General features: G+C 44.8%; 1 protein-coding gene across 2 annotated transcripts; it reads left to right on the top strand.

The window, feature by feature from the left end:
• The first annotated feature begins 3855 nt into the window (after positions 1 to 3855).
• Positions 3856 to 14664, top strand: slc25a23b (solute carrier family 25 member 23b). Of its 2 annotated transcripts, none has more exons than XM_048991734.1 (10): positions 3856 to 4808; positions 6141 to 6264; positions 7347 to 7434; positions 7987 to 8098; positions 8430 to 8588; positions 9055 to 9207; positions 9375 to 9488; positions 10694 to 10861; positions 11357 to 11507; positions 11844 to 14664. In XM_048991734.1, the coding sequence occupies exons 1-10, from the start codon at positions 4635 to 4637 to the stop codon at positions 12023 to 12025; spliced, it is 1425 nt and encodes a 474-aa protein (XP_048847691.1). In that variant the 5' UTR covers positions 3856 to 4634; the 3' UTR covers positions 12026 to 14664. The 2 variants fall into 2 exon arrangements, with proteins under 2 accessions (XP_048847691.1, XP_048847690.1); XM_048991733.1 differs by having other exon boundaries at positions 6138 to 6264.
• The last annotated feature ends 1159 nt before the right edge of the window (positions 14665 to 15823 follow it).

Here is a 15823-nt window from a genome sequence, read left to right as displayed (position 1 = left end):
AAAGTTCTGTGTAATTCAACCAGATGCTCTTACATCATTTAATAGTTTTTGTGCAAGTTGTTTCATTTTTCCAGCTAGCGAACTGCTTTAATTACACCTTCTAAAGGAGGCAGCGTGAAATCAATAAATCAATACATTTCATCTAATAAAGACAAGAAATTGATCGTCTCAGCTGAGGATACCTCACAGAAAATCATACCACTGGAAAATCTTTTTACTTAAACTGCCCGACTTTACCTCTGCACATGAGACTAGGACTGTTCTATGAGACGCTGTGCAATAAATCATTCACACATAAAAACACACTAATTGTTAGAATGAACATGCCTTAGTGGAATAATCACATGTCTGTGGGCCCTTGAGGGAGGCCCTTAACCCCCAGCTCCATGGGCACCGCTGCAGGTGGCTGCCCTTCACTGCCAAGCTCACTCTAGCCTGCATGTGTATCATGGAGCACAAGATGGGGAAGGGGAAATTTCCATATGGGCGTTAATAACGTGTAATTTCAATAAATAATACAGAATGCTTGTCATTCACCCTATACCTAAATGTATATCCTTTCTCCTCTGGACCAGTCAGTAAGCAGATAAACTTAATTATTCTATACACTAACCTTGGGCCACCTCCAGGCTAATTTGTGAATTTCCAAAAGGTCGTATTTACATAGGTTATGATACTGATCACAACCGGCTGCTTGCATGATCTGTGCTTTTGAAGTGTGAAACTGCTTTTGATTACGCTTATGGAGTCATGATGTTTTCTCAAAGTGTCAAACAAACAGCCAGGCTGAGATCTGAGAGTGATATCTGTGGCCTGGCTGATGGGAGCTGGGGTGGAGCAGAACGGCAGGGATCATGCTAATATACGTGCTTTACAGCAGTGTACTGCAGGGATCTGCAGATGGGCACGACTCCAGCAGCTTATGGAAGCCCTAACTCTTGGTAAGACGCCCCCTAAGCGCAGCAGCGGTGATGTGATGTGAGTCCGCATCAGTGATCTGTGCTTCACTAATCCTGCACGGAGCCTGTCTCAGGGAGCACGAGGAGGGGGTGCCCCAGGATGGCACACCAATCCGTCAGAGGGCTCAAACACACGCAGCAGGCAATTCTGAAAAAGCTAGTTGAACTACCGGTTTGTTTTTACACTACGGGAGGGAACCCGAGACTTCAGAAGAAACACAAGTCTCACGAGCTGCGAGGTGTGAAGCGCGATGCCACTTTACTTCGAGGCCATGAGAATGGTAAAGTATTTACTTAGCAGAAATGTGAGGTAAAATTGAGAAGGCAACGTCAGACAGTGCCAAACAGTGTGCTCTCTCTGCCATCAAGAGGGTCTGAACCAGTGTCCTTAATTACACACACACCACCCCAAAGCACTCTGCAAAACACTCTTGCCTAACCCTACCTTCTCTAACAGACTGCTTTTACCACAAAAAATATATAATTCGACCCACATGTGCTTTGTTCCCCTTCTTTAAAATCTATCACGTTTCAGCGAGATTTGACTGAAGGGAGGATAGTTACTTCAGTGGCCCTGTCACCCCCTTCTGGCCAATTATTGTTATGACAACGAATTTAATAAGAACATAAGAACTATACAAACGAGAGGAGGCCATTCGGCCCATCAAGCTCGCTTGGGGAGAACTAAACTAATAGCTCAGAGTCGTTAAAATCTTATCTAGCTCTGATTTAAAGGAACCCAAGGATTCAGCTTGCACTACATTATCAGGAAGGCTATTCCATACTCTGACTACACGCTGTGTAAAGAAGTGCTTCCTTAAATCCAGCTTGAAATGTTCTCCCGCTAATTTCCACCTATGGCCACGAGTTCGTGTATTTAATCTTCGTGTTCCCTTCTGAAATTAATAAAGATGATTAACAGAAACACCGGCAGCTGCTCAGTCTTCTGTGTCATGGTCAATATAATAACAATCCGAAACAAATAATATTCTTGCAAGTTTCTTATACAGATCTTGGGATATTAGTAATGCGATCTCCCACTTCTTTCGTGGGTACGTTAACAAATAATCAGATCAGTGAGAGATTGACCAGTTGCTTTTGTATGTGTGTATGTTTCATAGAGGACCTGGGTGAGATATGGAAAGATGTAGGATGTTTTTGTAGGAATTCTATAAACATGCAAAAACATTAATGGCTATGGATAAAAGAGTGCCGGGGAGAGAAACTTTTATATTATATATTTATAACTCAAAATTAGAGTTGTGCTAGGCACCTAACGAGAATTTTCATGGTGAGCTTGCGAAAATTTCCGTAATTGTCACCCACCCGTCGCTTTAAAAAGCATTTTACCTAAAATAATCGGATTGCATGATTCTCCACATTCAAGACGAAATATACATATCAAATGTTAATTACACTGCTCGAAGGAATCTTATTCATCAATAAGAGAGCGTTTCCCGGTGTTGTGTCCTAAAGTACCCCCCTGCCACGGATTGCCGCCCCTGACGTCATCGCTCCATTTAAAGGCAAAGTCGCTTCTCCAGCGCAGTAGGGGGGGGGGGCATTCTGTGGCAAGGTGGCCTGCTATAAAATGCCCCCCCAGCTAGAATCTAAAACCCTGTCTAACTTTGCCTGGGAAAATGCTACATGCACCAAATTTGCACCAGTTACTCATATTTACCCCTTATTTATGCAGTAGAAATTACTTTTGGCTGGGCCATAAGAAAAGATTCTAGCTGGGGGGGCATTTTATAGCAGGCCACCTTACCAAAGAATGCCCCCCCCTGTCTAACTCTGGCTGGGACAATGCTACATGCACCAAACTTGCACCAGTTATTCATATTTACCCCTTATTTGTGCTGTAGAAATTACTTTGGGCTGGACCATAAGGAAAAGATTCTAGCTGGGGGGGGAGCATCTTAGAGCAGGCCACCTTGCCACAAAATGCCCCCCCCTACTGCGCTGGAGAAGCGACTTTGCCTTTAAATGGAGCGATGACGTCAGGGGAGGCAAACCGTGGCAAGCGTGCAGTTTAGGGCACAACACCTGCCGTCAGCCCATGCCTTAATTTTGGAATCTACGTGCTATGAGAATATGTGCGTCACCTGCCTGTACTCCAGTCCATAGCGCCACCTCTCTGTGCCTCTCGGTATAATCTCTCCATCCCGCAGATGCTGAGTCTGTAGTTTCCATCCACCTGAAAGGCGTTATGAGCCAGACAAGCGTCACGCAGCATTACGCAATAGTATCTTCCTTTTATATCCCATAAGGCTATACAGAAATACGATGTAAGACGTACAGGGATCCCGCAACTGTGGTGGCACTATGCAGTATAATATACACGCTCATGAATTTATAACAGCCTATATGTCCCTATTTCGTCAAGCTACGGAAGGTTTAACAGCGGACAGCGGCCCAATCTGGACCCGTAAAAATTTCCCCTGAATCTAAGAAATACAGCAGAGCACATAGACCCAGCTTGTCGCTGTTTAGTGGTAAATGTAGCGAAGTAGGGGGATTTTTGGCATATAAAATACACACTCAGGTCAAGATGTGCGCCTACCCATAAGTTACGCGTCAATCTTCAACCTACACTTTTCTGTTGTATTAATGAACGTAATTCCAGTACCGTGTCAAGCATCCTCAACTTGTTAGGCTAAATGAGATATGATATTTTCGGTAACGTTTTGCACTCTGACACAGTTTCAATGTTCTAATGTAGATCCGTAAATAGAATTATGCAAGTCACAACATCACGACTACAGAAATTTAATCCAGTATTTCCTCAATATATATATATATATATATATATATATATATATATATATAAACACACACACACACACACCCGGCAGGCGGTGTTCTCGTTTCACTGTTTTAAATATGCGGGCCGGTATTTGCGTCGTTGCTATACTCAGAACGGCTTTCTCTTAATAGATATTTACTTATTTGGCATTAGTCTTTGTGTTTTCACACTGTCTTTCTTCGTCAGTCTTTAAGTCAGTCTTAAAAGTACAATAGCAGAGTAACCAAGTCAAAATCTACGCATCAGCTGGAGACGCCTAAAGCAATCTGAAGGAAAAGTGCGGCGAATACCGGGAACCGGCCTCATGCTCAGTATTTCGGGGGCGCACATGGGGTAGATGCTTGCCTGTGAACTGCTTCGCATCGGCCGTCGGCACAATTGAATTAATTTCGGTGACAGTGGCGTTAAAATGCGGTGTACGATGTATCATGAGCGGTGCTACATAGGCAACGGTGTATGCTGCGTTTAACGAAATGGTTTAACTGAATAAAAAGAAAAACAGCAATTAAAATGTGGATGGGGATGTGTCAGGCAATATAAGCGATAGGAGGATTAATGGCACAGATGCAGGATGCCAGTTAGAGATTCCCCGCAATGCTCGATGGATTACCCCTCGTTCCAGCATTAGAGACGCAGCTGATCTGTAGGGTAACTCACTGGGCTCCGGCTCTGTTACCGAACGAAGCGGCTGCAAACGGACTTTCCCATATAAACCAAATTTCGCAGTTCTGTCACTCGGTTCCAATTAGGGGAAACTTAATCCTGCCGCCTCCTGAACGCTGAGATCGGGCTATCTGAAACCGAAATCTGTCTTCGTCGTTTTCGCGTTTAAAGGGGAAACATCACAACGATCGGATTCATACATTCACATGGGCTGGAATCGAGCTCGCCGTCAGGATAACGGTGCCGCAGATCCCGAACATGAGAAGCGATGGGCCGAACTGTTCGAGCAACTGGACCTGAATAATGACGGCCGGATCGACGTGAGCGAGCTGAGGGCAGGACTTGCCGCCCGGGGAATACTTCGGAGCGACGCGGAGGAGGTAAAGCATCCTTAGGCGTGGGAAGAAGTTTGACATTAGTAACTTATTTTTTTTGTCACCGACATTATCAAATCGTGGTGGATCACGTCTGCCAGAAATATAGGCTACATATCTCTGCCAAGTTTTTTCCTCTCTTTTTTCCATAATAAAAATCCTTCAGTGAGCTGCGTCGTCATGCCAAATCATGGCAGCACAAGAACGACACCGCTTCTTAAGAAGCGCAGCATTACAATATTGCAGCATTACACTAATTATTATCCTGCCTATCTGATAATGTCACAGACCGACGCTAAATCCCCCTCTTGTAGCTGCGAGGCGCTCCTATCAGTAGGGCAAGGTCGGAGCAGAAAGCAAGTTATTTATATCAGCCATATATTTTATTAATGTACAAATACTGATCAGTGAAATGTTTTGAACGCCGGTCCTATAGAGGTAATTTACGTCCAGGTCAGTAGGATAAATATTTTAGTGTTCCGCTCTTTAAATCCGTAACACGAATCCGTTGTATTACTTAATACCGGCTGTCACAGCAAACCCAAGGGGAGCCCATGGACGGTGCTTTGATGTCTTTGCTAACAAAATTGCCACATCATGAGAAACAAGAAATGTATGGGGCAAAAGTCCAGTGAAAATGGGATAAGTGTGTGTATGCTCAAGCACGTGTAAGTTTTCCGTCAGTTACCATGCACTTCTTGTTAAATCTGATATAGGCGTAAAAGAGTTGGAAATGTTTGACGTTTGACAGACCTAATAGCCACGAAGAGTATCCCTCTAACAAATCAACCACATATCGACATTATTGAGCTTATAAAATTCTCCATTTTCTATTGGTATAGTTGTGTTTCTTGGCTGGATCCACTGCTCAGTGTTAAAAGGACCAGTTTGTAGTACTGCCTCTGTGAATATTTGTTATCTTTCTCAGATGTTTTGTCAGCACATAAATGACGCGGGATGGGGGCCCACTCAACAGAGGGGAGGAGACCTCAGTGTTGTTCAGGGGATCTGTAATCACTTTATTTAACTATAATACATGTACCACAAGGTTCTTTCCAGGATTCTGACTGTTACAGTGTTTGAATATTTATGAATGCATTATCTCTCTGCATCTGCTAGATGAATAAAGTTGTGGTTCTGTTGTGGGATTCTTCACTGTGTAACCTGTAGGTTTGCCAAGCAGAGGTGAACAGACCGTGTGTGCAGGAACATGCGGTGGTATCATTTGTATGACATAATGCACCCTGGTCTGTGTGTGCGTGTGTGTAGAGTTGTCTCTATATGGATTCATGTTGCTCCAAACCTTATGCCCCCCCCATCTTGCTTCTGCCCCAGCAGATCGTGCGTGTGAGTGACACCAATCATGATGGCCAGCTGGACTTTGAGGAGTTCACGCAATACCTGCGGGCGCATGAGAAGGAGCTGCTGTTCATGTTTCGCAGCCTGGACCGCAACGATGATGGTCAGCTGCAGGGGGGTCCATACGTGCCATTAGTGATGGCTCTGTTGGGGGGGGGGACACCTTGTACAGCGGCTCCCCCTAAAATACACTTAATGAATCTGACTTGGACACTGACAGGCCGCTGAGGCTGAAATGCAGAGCAGAGATTTTAAGATGTTCTCTGTCTGATATTATCTTCATCCCTTCATCCATCCATCTACTAACTGCTTATCCTGGTCAGGATCATGTGGCATCTGGACTGGGTGCCGGTCTTTTTCATTATTTTGAATTTTGGTTGGGCAGCACAGCGGTCCAGTGGTTAGCACTGTTACCTTGCACCTTTGGGACCAGGGTTTGAGGCTCTGCCAAAGCTCTATGTGTGTGGAGTTTCCTCCCCTGTTGTTGTGGGGGTTTCCTCCAGGTACCCGGGTTCCCCCTACAGGCAAAAAAAAATGCTGAGGCTGATTGGAGTTACCAAACTGCTCATAGGTGTGTATGTGTGTGTCCTGTGATGGGCTGGTTCCCTGTCCTGTGCCCATAGCTTCTGGGATAGTCTCTGGACTTGCCGCAACCTTGAATAGGATAATTGGTTACAGCAGGGGTCTCCAACTCCGGTCCTGGAGGGCTACCGTCCAGTAGGTTTTCTATCCTACCTGGCTTCTGATGAGCCACACCTGTTCCTGATATTTACCTGAGAGCAGGTGTGGCTCATCAGAAGCCAGGTAGGATAGAAAACCTACTGGACGGTAGCCCTCCAGGACCGGAGTTGGAGACCCCTGGGTTACAGCAACTGGATGGATGGCTGAATGTGGACACTGGGTTGGTCTCTGCTGCTGGTAATAAGCCCTCCTTCACTTTAGCCACCGTCCCACACAGTGCAGGACTGAATACTGCTTTGGACACCCTGTGTGAAGAGGATGAGCTACAATGCTGTCTTGTGGGGACAAACCCTTACTGTACTCAGCTTCTATGTTTGGACCTAACAAATGTACTAACAAAGAAATACGTAATGATTGGCCACAGAATTACATATTTTAATGAGAATTGTAGTTAATGTTAGGGTTACCTTGCTTAACTGGAGGTGCACTTGTACTGTGTTGCAGGTCAGATAGACGTTGGGGAGATCCAGCAGTCCCTGCATAACCTGGGGGTGGACATCTCCATGGAGCAGGCCTCCAGGATCCTGCAGAGGTCAGTGTGTGGGGCAGCGAGTGTAGGACAGGCTTTTCTGTGACCTCACTGTTACCAGACTTGTGACATTAGACATGATATATTCAGAATTCCCGAGACCTTGTCATGTTGCGTGTCTGTCGGGAATTGACGGCTGCCCCCAATACGACTTACAGACACAGGGAACTTCTTTGCTAGCTTGTTGCCACAACACGTAGAAACCAAAGTGACCATGAGGAGTTGAAACAAAGACAGAAAAGTAATTTACGGACTAACAAAGACTTGAATTAAACACGAGGAAACACAGATTATGAATGGGGGTTACAATGGGAAACATTTACCTTTAAACAGAGAAACAGAGAAAAGGCAGGAATATATATACACAAGTAATGAGACCTAAACAAGGGACCAGTGAGTCAATGTGAACCTAGGGAAACACAGGGAGTAGAACAGGATGACCAGCGACACCCTCTGGCCAAACAGGGAACTTTAGAAAAACAACTGACAGAATAGGGCAAGGCCGATCCTGACAGACCTTCACATGATCTTCCTATTTTTGCTTTACCTTGGTAGTATGGACAATGACGGCACAATGGCCATCAACTGGAACAAGTGGCGAGATCACTTTCTGCTGAACCCTCTCCACAGCATGGAGGATGTTGCTCACTTTTGGAAGCACTCTCTGGTTAGTTTGCATCCAGACCCTGCACTTGGTGTTAGCAGAAATGCACTTGGACATGCGTCCGAGGTGGTGTGTGGTGAGTTAGCATGTTGCACCCATGATTGTGTGGTTTCACTGTTGGGTCCTTGAGCAGGGCCCTTAACTCCAGTTGCTCCAGGAACTGGCTGATCCTGCTTTCTGGGTCTGAGGAGCATGCGAGGGGGTCTGAGGAGCATGAAAAGCTCACAGGAGATCAACCGGTCTGAGCAGATTTACGCAGAACCAGGCTGAAGAGCTCTTCTGATCGTGGCTGAATAAGACCCCTGCTTCCTTTGTCCTTCTCTTGCTGTCTCAGATGTTGGACATCGGGGAGCATCTGACCGTGCCGGACGACTTCTCGGAGCAGGAGAAGAGGTTGGGGATGGTGTGGAGGCAGCTGGCAGCAGGGGCAATGGCGGGTGCGGTGTCTCGCACTGGCACTGCCCCTCTGGACCGGCTCAAAGTCTTCCTTCAGGTGAGGAACCTGAGAGTTGCTGGAGCAGCGGTGCCCGTACGCAGAACACCTTCCCTCAAGAGGACTGTAAACCACCATCACGTACATTTTACAATCTGCTAAACTCTCCATTTGTCTTTGAATGCTGACAGACATCTTTAAGTAGTACCACAACGTACCATGTAAGGGCAGAACCATGGTCACTTCTATCAGAGTAGTGAAAGCTACTTAACCTGGTTAATGGTGAAAGCTACTTAACCTGGCTAATGGAGTACTTGCATACCTGGACAGATGCCACGATGTGTAACGTCCTTATGGGGGTGGCCATTTGCTAACACGTACAGTACTGTGAAAAGTCTTATCAGTCAAAGAAAATGATGTTCAAATGATCTTGATTTTGGTGTAAAACTATGACCGAAGTGTGTTACCTTAGCCATTTCATAACCTCTGCCCAATGCACCGATATACTTTTGGACTCGACACCTAGGTGCATGGCTCCAGCCCACGTAGGATGGGCCTCTGGAATGACCTGCTGGGGATGGTCCGCGAGGGCGGGGTACGCTCCCTCTGGCGGGGCAACGGCATCAACGTACTCAAGATTGCCCCAGAATCTGCCATCAAGTTCATGGCATATGAGCAGGTTGGTCCTCTGTCTGCCGCCCCCCTCTCCCTACTTTACTGCCCTCCCCACTTTGCTGCCCTCCATTAGTAGGCTAAGTCTCACTCTTTGATTTCAGGTTTTTAAGCCCCCCCCCCCCCCCCCCGTGATTTACTCATTAGCTCCGCCCCCTTTCTGTCCCCCTTCAGATCAAGTGGCTGATGAAAGGCTGTAAGGATGGCGGCTCTCTGCGGGTTCACGAGCGATTCGTCGCAGGCTCGTTGGCGGGGGCCACCGCACAGACCATCATCTATCCCATGGAGGTCAGGATTAACCCCACAAGTCCTCGCATCTACACCCCCACACCACCTCGCATGCTTTGAGTGTGGACATGCCTGTGTCACCATTTGAGTGGAGTACATGTGCAGCAGCACCGATGTCAGTGCGCCTTAAAACAGTGTCCCCCCCCCCTGTGCAGTTTTCTGATTTTGACACGGGTTTTGACACAGAAAGAACAAAAGGAAAAATGCCCAAACGGGCCATTGAGAGACACAAGCATCTGGGTCGCCTGGCGGAGACGCCTTCTTGAGGGGAGCAGAGCTTCTCCCAGCGTTCCCCGGGGCCTCGGCGCTGTCTGCTGATTGGCTCTGGGCAGCGTGTTGCTAAATGAGGTCGCCAGCCCACGGCTGTGGCATGTCGCTGATGAAGCTCATATGATGCGTCGCGTCCCGACGGATGAAAGAGCTCCGCCTTCCGGACCGTGTGGAGGAAGCGCGGAACCCAGCGTGAGCTTAATTAGCTCGGCTTGGTGGATCAGGACCGCTGTCAGCGCGGGTTTCTCCTTAATGTATCATCATGCACATGGGGCTGGTTTAGTGTGAAGCAGCCTCAATGCGTTTGGCTCGTGTGAATTTTTTCCTTTCTTATCAATTCTGTTTCACATCTATTAAATACACAGAGCTCACAGAAAGCCCTGGAGCACCTGCTAAATTCAGTAAAAATGCTGCAGATTTATTGGTCTTATAACAAAAATCATTATTTCATTTATTTACTATATATTTATATATCACATTAGAAACAACCAAAAATTTCAAGTACTAATAAACTGAAAACCAGATTATAGCTCTTTCAGAGCTGTTCTGAGTTTAAAAGTTAATTGACAAGCAGCCTCATTGGGGGCTTTATAATTAGTAACACCTTTGCAATAACATAAAACACATTTGTGTTTAGTATCCATTTGGGAGCCAGTGACCACAGTTGCAATTAATAGCAAAGTGGCAAGAACAGAAAATAATGAGTCAGTCAGAAAAATTATGCCACTTATTAAAAAAAATGTCTGTGAAGGAGATATTTACAAATATGTTGTCAATGGAGTTGACATTGCTGCCAAGATCTGGTTCAGACGGTACCCTGACATTGCTTTGACAGTACTCAGACAGTACTCAAATGGTACTCAAACACTACTCAAACAGTACTCTGATAGTACTCAGACGTCTCGTATGCTGTCACCCCTGTGAACCCTGCCCAGGTGTTGAAGACCCGGCTCACCTTGCGGAAGACGGGGCAGTACTCAGGGATGGTTGACTGCGGCAAACAGATTCTCCGCAGGGAGGGGGTGCGCGCTTTCTACCGAGGCTACGTGCCGAACACACTGGGCATCATTCCCTACGCGGGCATCGACCTGGCTGTCTACGAGGTGCGTCTCTTCACATGTATCTCAGAGGTCCCCACCCTGATTATGGAGAACTGTAATAATGTGGGTTTTATCTGATCTCTTTAATGCCTTTTTTCCAGCAGTTATGGAACTACTATCTGAATAGATAACTGGGTGGTATTTACCTGTAGTCGAGCTTTACATGATATTTATCACCTGGTATCTTAACGGACTGAGATTAACCATTGGATTTAATTAGTCTTCCTCTGTCTCTCCTACTCATCTTTCTCCTTCGATCGTTGCCCTACTGTCTCTCTCTATCTTCCCTTTCACTCTCTGTCCCTCTGTCTTCCCTGTCTCCCTCTCTCTCCATCCCTACCTTTCTCTTCCCCAACTCTCTCCGTTTCTCTCTTCCTCTGTCTTTATCTCCCTCTGTCTCTCTCTCTCCTTCTCCATCTTTCTTCCCATCTTTACCTCTCCTTCTCCCACTCTGTCTCCCTATCTCCCACCATCCATCTTACTTTCTCTCCATAACAGACACTAAAAAACGCCTGGCTGCAGACCTACTGCGTGGATACTGCCGACCCAGGGGTCCTGGTGCTGCTAGGCTGTGGCACTGTGTCTAGCACCTGTGGCCAGTTGGCCAGTTACCCGCTGGCGCTGATCCGGACCCGCATGCAGGCCCAGGGTGAGGGCAGGCTGCTTCTCTCTCTCTACATTTTAACAGCCAGGCTGATTAGTCCCTCTCAGTTGGTCATGTGAGCAGGGCAGAGGTTCGGAAGTGTCAGAATGCACAGAGACGGTTTGTCCTTATATCACATGATCTGTGGCATTAAAATTGTCCTGATATGTCCATAATGATATTTTAATAATGATTTATCTGGTCAGGGTCACGATGACCCCTCTTCAGAAATATAGCCAACAAAACAGTGCCAACCCTGGGTGGCACACAGGCATTATATACATTGACTGTTTCTCTGCCTAGCTCTGGCTTGATCTCCTCTACCTCTTGTTTCCTCCTTAGCGGTTATGGAGGGCAAACCACAGCTGACCATGCTGGGTCAGTTCAAGCACATCGTGTCTAGCGAGGGGGTGTCTGGACTGTACAGGGGCATCGCCCCCAACTTTCTCAAGGTCATCCCCGCAGTCAGCATCTCCTATGTGGTGTATGAGCATATGAAGAAGGTGCTGGGGGTGGGCTCATAGATAAGCAGGCGATCGTAATTCCAACGTGGGGCACAACAGTTACTTCCTAAAGTGAGGATTGCTGGCTTGGGACTACTGGGGTGTTTATCAATACCAGGAAAGCAAAAAACCTTCTTATGTTCTTAGCAACTTAGCCTCCCAAGAACTCAAAAAACATGTTGACACAATGAATCATGGGATTGTTCTCCTTGGCGAAGACACAACCGTTTCATCCTTGACATTTGGTGCAGTGCAAGAAAGGAATTTTTGCCGCCCTCCATACTTCTGTTGTTGAGTATTGGAACTGGTCTTTGGCAATGGAAGATGACATCAAATAGGTACGCGTGAATATAAGTACGGTCAGCTGGACATATTCATAAACACCCTTGGTCTCCTTTAAGGATCTGCTGCTTCTAGAACATACCAGGGGCACCGTTTAGCCTTTGATCCCGGACAGTACAGTGAGGGTTCCCCACCTCTTCCCACACTGTGCTGCCCCATTTGGCTCAAACCATGTTTTGTTTTTTTGTCTGTTTCACAATATCTGTGAAAAAGTGGGATGGAAACCAGGTTTAGAACAAATTCATGCAAAAAAGAGAAACAAAGAAATATTACTCAGTTACATTTTTTCTCATTCGAGTTTCACTATATAAGTTAATACATGTATGTATATGTGAATGTTTTATTTAAATATATTTCTTTAATATGTTATGTATGTATTGTACTTGCATAAAATGTATTATTTATTGAGGCTCTTTTATATAGAGAAGAGATATTTTAAAACCTATTTTGAAATGTCTTACCTAGCTGTTCCTATTTCACTGTGGATGAATAGTTTTTCATCACAGTAATTTCTGGCAAATTCTTGCAGTTTGCCCTTAGTAATTTTTACAGGGCTCCATTTGACTCTTTTAAAAGATGGTAATCTTTCTAGACTTCTGGATTGTTGTGTAGTGTGGGACTGTCCTTATGGAAACGAGAACCTGCATATTTTTGATCAGCACGAAAACCAGTGGTGACAGGCTTTGGATGTTAACACTGTGCCTTCGAGAGGATGGAATGAAAGGCCCATAATCGCAGTGTGTGTGCTTGTCCTGCTCCGTCAAAGTGTTTTTTGAAGGAGACACCACTACTGTCTCACTCGTGTTCCACCACTATGTGTTCGTTTGCCTTTGTGTGCTGCTTTGAACTTTGCACTATGCTTGAAAACGGGGCTTGCTGTGTATGACTTACTGATTGTCAGACCAACGAAAGGGTCTGTGCACATGACAGTCCTCTTGACACCCTGGGGACTGTGATGACAGGCCTATTTATCTGTGATGACATATCTACTGCATGATCTTGCACGTTGACAAACATGCAGCTTGCTCATTTATGGCAAGGAGTAAACAAGCAAACTACACCAAATTAAATGATGTCTCTCAAAGAATTAAGCACTACAAGTGTACTTGAAATGAACTTTTATAAACATGATGTAACGTTAATGAATGAGCTGATTGGTTCATTCAGTCAGTAGACGCTGGCATCATTGTGAAGTGAAGAAGCTCTCGACCCGGAATCCAGGGGGCAGCATTGAGTACCGGAAATTCTGTAAAAACCATTTGCAAAGTCAGAATAGAGACTTAATCAGATTTCATTCCACTTGCATTGGAGGTGAGGGCCACTGTCTTGCGTGTCAGTCCCGTTCGTACATGGCTGGTTTTGAATGTTGACTGTCATATTAAAACCTTAACATCTTGACAGACAGGCCCGAGAGCTGTATGTTTTCCTGTCAGGCGTTAAAAAATGCAAAATGCAGCTTAAACTGACAGCCAAGATGGGAAGAGAGGAATAAGGAAAGCATGAACTGCAGAAGAAGTGCAGGTGACTGAAAGGGAAAGAAATCTCTGCAGCTGAAATGCAGCATTTCGGTAACTCCGATCCAGTCAAGAGAGGCTGCAAAACGGCTGCCTAGAAACATTTCAACTAAAAGCCACTACTGTGTTTTGAAATGTGTAATGTGTAAAGCAATGTTTCTACTGACTGAATATTGCATTTTACACGCATTAATACCATTATAACAAGTATCTGCATTACAAGTTAAGATTGCATCTGTTTGCATTTTAAACCGGAATGTGTATTTTTGTATCACTTTCAAGTGGGACTTTGTAAGCATGGAAGTGAATAGAAGGCAATCTCGGTCTTCTGTGTGATTTGTGTCTATTCCCGCTACTGAAATTGCATGCTGTAGATGCAGAAAACAGTGTGGCTTTTTAATGTCTATTTTAAAACTGTGTGTTTTTAAAGCATCCATTTTCAGAGTTTAGAACACTACGTTTGTACATATGTAAAATGAGTCCTTTTAAATTTAGTTACACTTATCTAAAAAAGAAATGTCATTTCGCTGCCCAAACATTTCCTACTTTTTAAAATTCACTCTTTCCTGCACTTTTTCTAATGGCACGTGCACTGTCCAATAAGAGGCTCTTGCTAGGTGGGAAATGGGAGCGTGCAGTTCAGACAAACAATCATGTTCCTACTGATTTTAAGCTTTTACCAGGAGCTCTAGTGCTTAGGGAGCTGGACAAGAAAGTTCATATTAATTGCAGAATTATTTCCAGAAGAAACAAAGTGAAAGTTTTACTTTGGATAAGCTGAACAAATAAAGAATTTAAAACAAATGTCCTTCTTTGTGTGACCATATATTTCCGTCAGTGTTTATGGAATCAGAACTAAAGATCCATCCACCGTCAATACCTGCTTCTCTAATACAGGGTTATGGAGAGAAGGCAGAAACACACACACGCACATATATTCGTAGTCATATCTTTGTGGGGACCGTCCATTAATTTCTATGGGCCAGCCCCAACCTTAAGCATAAGTAACCAAACAAAATGCAAATATTTTATGGTATTTTTAGTTTTTTGATTGCAGTCAGGGGGCCGCATGGTGGTGCAGTGGTTAGCACGGGTTCGAGTCTCCGCCTGTGTCACATGTGTGTGGAGTTTGCGTGTTCTCCCCATGTCGTCGTGGGGTTTTCTCCGGGTACTCCGGTTTCCCCCAACAGTCCAAAAACATGCTGAGGCTAATTGGAGTTGCTAAATTGCCCGTAGGTGTGCATGTGTGAGTGAATGGTGTGTGAGTGTGCCCTTTGATGGGCTGGCCCCCCATCCTGAGTTGTTCCCTGCCTTGTGCCCACAGCTTCCGGGATAGGCTCCGGACCCCCCGCGACCCAATAGGATAAGCGGTTTGGAAAATGGATGGATGATTGCAGTCAGATTTTTATAAAATCATTCTATAATAATCATTCTATAAAAATTTAAACAGATTTTCTTGATTTGTTATAAAAAGTTGTCATATTTTGTAAAGCGACCTTGAGCTCTGGAAAGGTGCTATATAAATGAAACATCATCATCATTATTATTACTATTGGGATTATGAACCTACCGAGTTAATTTGTTAGCAGAACTACAAATAAATAATCTGTTTGTAAGAACAAATATGGATTATTTAAAAATAGCATGTCAAATGCCAATTGTTTTTTTGCTGTCCCATATATATATATATATATATATATATATATAAATTATATATAAGATATGAGTTACTTTCACATACGTCATGATTATTTTCAACAGTGTTTCCATGCCTTCAGGTTTCTGAAAACACAGAAAAGACCTAGAAAATTCATGTCATTCTGCATGTCTTGGGGCTCTAAGTGTCCCGGGATTACTAAAGAGAGGAATAAGAGTCATTTTATTCACCATCTACGCTCGTACAAATAGTACAAGAAATTGGTAATTGGTGGTGGCCTGAGTATATACAATTTAAACCTACTGA

Source organism: Brienomyrus brachyistius, chromosome 22 (assembly GCF_023856365.1).
Source record: "Brienomyrus brachyistius isolate T26 chromosome 22, BBRACH_0.4, whole genome shotgun sequence".
NCBI lineage: Eukaryota > Metazoa > Chordata > Actinopteri > Osteoglossiformes > Mormyridae > Brienomyrus > Brienomyrus brachyistius.
This window is presented reverse-complemented; position numbering and strand designations above follow the sequence as displayed.